Source organism: Nicotiana tomentosiformis, chromosome 6 (genome assembly GCF_000390325.3).
Source record: "Nicotiana tomentosiformis chromosome 6, ASM39032v3, whole genome shotgun sequence".
Classification (NCBI taxonomy): domain Eukaryota; kingdom Viridiplantae; phylum Streptophyta; class Magnoliopsida; order Solanales; family Solanaceae; genus Nicotiana; species Nicotiana tomentosiformis.
In genome coordinates, this window is record NC_090817.1 from 63,542,394 (window position 1) to 63,547,472 (window position 5,079).

The 5,079-nt window shown below is 37.9% G+C and overlaps 1 protein-coding gene across 1 annotated transcript; it reads right to left on the reverse strand.

Moving 5' to 3' along the window:
* Nucleotides 1–206: 206 nt before the first annotated feature.
* On the reverse strand, nt 207–623 carry LOC138894100 (uncharacterized). The gene has a single exon (XM_070178780.1). It carries the CDS (start codon nt 621–623, stop codon nt 207–209), a length of 417 nt encoding a protein of 138 aa, XP_070034881.1.
* Between the last annotated feature and the right edge of the window lie 4,456 nt (nt 624–5,079).

The following is a 5,079-nucleotide window of genomic DNA, read 5'->3' on the forward strand; positions in this document are numbered from 1 at the left end:
AACTGTTAGGAAAATTACTCCCCCGGGCCCAAAGCCGATGCTTTATCTGCTTTACCGTTGAGCCGCCTCCTCCCTGCTCTTTGAACTCTAGAGTCACGCTCAAACAAAAATACCCAAACAAATAACTATAAGACCTCTATACTAGCCATCTATCCTATCTTGCTATATCTCCGGCATTTGCTTTGTCTTTTAACATGGAAAACTGTTCAAAGTATCCAAAATATACTTCCATTTCTGCGTCTCTGCCCTGCTATTTGCAATTGTAAGGTTATTTCTTTCACTCTATTGTCCGTGGTAGTTTGCTGACATCTTCTAAGGTTTCTTTCCATCCAGATGTGGTAGACAGCTGCTGCAAATAGAAATCCAAGTATAGCACCAGTAGGATTCATGTTGTTTACCTTTAGTGAGAGCCATCCAATTTCTGATTCCCATTGACCAATCTGTCTATTAACGCCAACCCATAGTAGCAACTTCTTTCGAATATAGGAAGAGTAGGGACATTCAAAGAACAAGTGGGATTGTGTTTCCATATAGCTATCAATACACAGGACACAAGCTATTGGGACTTGAATGCCCCACCTTGCTAGTCGATCCACATTGGATAATCTCTTGTGAATTGCCATCCAAAGTATGAATTGGTGCTTTTGTACAAGTCTTGGTAAAAGTGTCAGTGATTTTCAATGAACTTTTGGATGATGTGGTACAGAGGCTACATATGCTTTCTTTACGCTGAACTTTTTAGATGAGGCATATGAGTTGAGCACTAACAAGTCTGAAGCTAGCCATTCCTTTGCAACAACTATCTCCTCACTAACCATTTAACTTGCTTTGGTGAATCCGTGGAACTAATGTCCTTACTCTTTATATAGTGATTGTGGATCCATTAGACCCATAATTGATCCTTCTTTTTTGCGATAGCCCATAATAACTTAATGATAGCTGCTTTATTCCAAAGAACAAAGTTGATAAGATTGACGCCTCCAGTGAATTTTGGCTGATAGAACTTGCTCCAAGCAATAGGAGCCATTTTTGCATTTTTATTTGTACCATGTCAGAGGAAGTCTATGCATATGCCATTCACGAAATTGATCACTTTCTTAGAAAAAAGAAATACGTATGTCCAATAAGTTTGCATCTCAAATAAGACACTCTTAATGAGTAGAAGTCTTCCTGCATAAGAGAGAAACTTAGATGTCCAACTTCTGACTCTAGCAACTATTTTGTCTACCAAAAGCATGCATTGACTGATTGTAAGTTTTTTTTTAGGAAAATGGAACTCTTAGGTATTTGAAAGGCATAATCCCAAGTGTGAATTGCATTTCAGATAGTAATTGTTCTCTAAACGCAGTAGGTACACCTGCAATATAAAGAGAACTTTTCTCCGAATTTGCCTCAACTCATGAGACCTGTGAAAAGTGCTCAAAGTCGTTCAACAGTAACTTAATGAAGACAGTGTCAGCTCTACAACAATGTAATAAATCATCAACAAAGCAGATATGCACTATCTCCAATTTAGCAAACATAGGGTGGAAATTAAAATTAGTGTTTAGATTGAGTGTTTTCAGTGATCTATTTAGGTATTCCATAACCAAGACAAATAGGTATCGGGACATAGGTAGGAGGCCCTTCTTGGCAGAAAATTTGGCAGTCAGTCCACTTTTGATTAGTAAAGAGTAACTCACAGTGCTAACACACTCCATAATTAGATTCATCATTCTGAATGGCAGCCCAAACTCCAATAATAGCATCCTTAGAGAACTCCACTCAACGGATTCATAAGCTTTCCTAATGTCAAACTTAATCATACATCTTGGTGACACTGATTTTTTGTCATATCCTTTAATTAGCTCATGAGCCAGTATAATATTATCAAGGAAACATCTGCCTTCTATGACTTCTATGAAGGCAGATTGAGAGCGTCCAACCAGATAGTCCACAACTGTTTTAAGTCTTATAGTGAGGATTTTAGATAGGATCTTGTATATTGTAGAACAACATGCAATGGGTCTAAATTCCTCCACATAACTTGAATTAGAAACTTTAGGAATCAGAGTAACAGTAGTGCAGTTGATCTCTTTTAAAAGCTTTCCATTTTCAAAGAATTGTAGAACAACATTGGACAAATCTTCCCCCATTTCAGACCAAAGCTCTTTGAAAATTCAGCAGGGTACCCATCTATCCCAGGTGCTTTATCATTAGGGAGTGATTGGACAACATGAGCAATCTCTTCTCTAGTCCCTAGTGCAAGCAGTTATTGTTGTTGAGCAAGAGTCAAGCAAGGTCCATTTCCAATAATGTTGATATCAATTGCATGTACTTCTGGGGCGACTGTTACAAGTAATTGTTAGAAGATACTTGTGAACTCCTGTTGTATTTGAATTGACTCCTTCAACCTCATATTCTGTTCAGTATAGATACTGGAAACTCTATTTCCTGCTTGTCTGGATCTCATATAAGCATGAAAATACTTGAAATTTGAATCCCCCAAAACTATCCAGGTAGCCCTTGATTTTTGCCTCAAAACCTGCTCCTGAACTGCATCCCCGTTTTCAATAAGAATTAGTGTTGTCTTATTGTCTTCTCTGCTTCTATCAAGAATGGATTGAAATGATCATCGTTTACTTTTGCCTGAATAACCTGAAGAGTTTCTTTTAAATAAAAATTCAGTCTACTTTCTATTGAAGAGTATTCCTTTTGTATGCCTTTTTCTGGACTTCAAACATCTTGAGCATTCTTATACATCTTGTGACCCAGAACATGTTGCCCCCAAACTAACTTAACTGCAGCTCGATATTCCTCCAAATGCATCAATATAGTGAGAAGTCTGAATGGCTTTTTGCAAGGTGATCTAGTGATTTCAGTACTCAATAAGACAGGTGAATGATCTAAACAATCTGGAAGCATGTACACTATCTCAATAGCATTATGAATGTGAAACTAGTCTGCATTTTCAAAGGCCCAATCAATAAGACTATAGATTCTGTCATGTGCACTCCTTTTATTACTCCAAGAGAATTGGCATCCTCTTTATGTTAGTTGTCCTATACTAATGTCAATAATGCACTGTTGAAAGTACATCTTGATTGGTGCATTGGAGCCCCATTAATTCTATCATCAGCAGATAAAATAGTATTAAAATCTCCTAGAATCAGCCATGAACCATTTATATTGGCATGTATATTTCTTAGGTGATCCCAGAGAGACACTCCATTTTTGTACTGTATGTAAACCATACACAAACGTTATGTAACTAGAGAAGGAAGAGTTCTTATATTGCACTAAGTAGTGCATCAATTGAGCAGAGGATTCTATCATTGTCACAGATATATTTGCTGCTTTCCAACCCATCCAAATTCTCCCATTTTGAATATGAGCATAGTTATCTATGAATTCCCACTCTATCCCCATTTTCTTCTGAATTTTTATAGCATTGTTCTGCTAAACTTTAGTTTCAAAATATCCCATTAGAACAATTCTACTTTTAATTAAGAAGGACTTGAATTCTCTTTGTTTGAAGGGTTTATTCAATCCTTTAATGTTCCATGCACTAAGGATCATGGGGGAAGGTTAACCTACAGTTGTTCTCCTTTGCTACACTCTGAGCATTATCCTTCTGATTCACTGTCGGTTGTGCTGCTTTGTTTGTGTCCCCTTCTTGGATTCTCAATGGGGAAAACTGGTTCCTTCTTGAGATCTCCTCATAGTTAATATTTTTATGATCCTTTTTGCTAGCATCTCTTTGGGTCACCACAGCTTGTTTCCCTCTGTTGATAACATGTAGCTGCTTAGGTATTTCATGTACTTCAGTAACCTCAATAGTAATCACAACATTTGTGACATCTGTTGTTGTATTCCATTCCCATTTCTCCCTCTTCTTCTTTCTTGTATTGGGCTTCTTCACTTCTGGCAGCTGAACCTCAACTTTGCATTCTCTAGTTAAATGTCCAAAATAATTACAGTCTTGACAAAACCTTGGTTTCCATTCATATTCCACAAACTGCTTCCATATACTGTCGTTCCGGTCATTCAATTAGTAGCTCATTCGGAATGGGTTGTGTGATGTCCATCTATGAGGACACGAGCATAAGAGATTCATTCTCTCACATTGAGTTATAAGCTTATCAGTACATATCGGTTTCCTTAGATAGCTGGTTATTCTATCCAAATTTACTTCAGCCCAACATTGAATAGGAAGACCAGGTAGCATAACCCAAATTTGAATGACACGCAAAGATTCTTTTTCGTGTTTAATATTATGGGCACATTCCTTCAGTACCTACCACGGGACGATTATTGAACATATAAGGGTCATTCTGTATGATATGATTTTTATCCTCTATTGACTCGAATGGGAATATAAAATAGTTATGGTCATGAAGAAATACCTTCGGTATTGTCACATCATTCCATACCCCATAAACGAATTTCAGCATCTCTTTGAACGTCGGGTTACCCCTAATGACATATCCAATTAGGGAACACTTCCATCGCTAACATTGTTCCTCAAGCTCTATGGGATTCAGCTTCACCCTTTATAACCAGCGGATAAAAGTTGAGTTGCATCTTTCCTTTAACCACATCATCCATAGTCATTGTGGGAGACCCTGCTAAATATGTGAGCTTCCGCGCTACCATGTTCGTGCCAGTCTTCATTAGGTGGTGATCTTCATATTCTACCATCGTTGGAGCTTGAAGTAGAGGTAAGGTCTGCGTACACACTACCCTCCCCAGACCCCACTTGTGAGATTTTACTAGGTCGTTGTTGTTGGAGCTTCAAGTACCGTAGGTATCTCTGGTAACCAATGTAACTAGTTCAATTTTTGGGAACCCCTGTCTCCAGTATAACCATTCTCACGATGTTATCTGGCATCGTCAACATGTGATTGGAGAGCCTCAATCACTGTAGATGGTGTATGTTAGCAACCCTAGCACCTTCAAATCTCCTCCCTCCCCCGAGCTTTGTCAACCCTTTCTTCAAACATAATTTCAAATTTAAACTACGCTTAACTCCAAAAACTACTTTATTCAAAAATGACAGTTTTTATGTCCAAATGCCTACTTAATTAATTTGAGAACCTC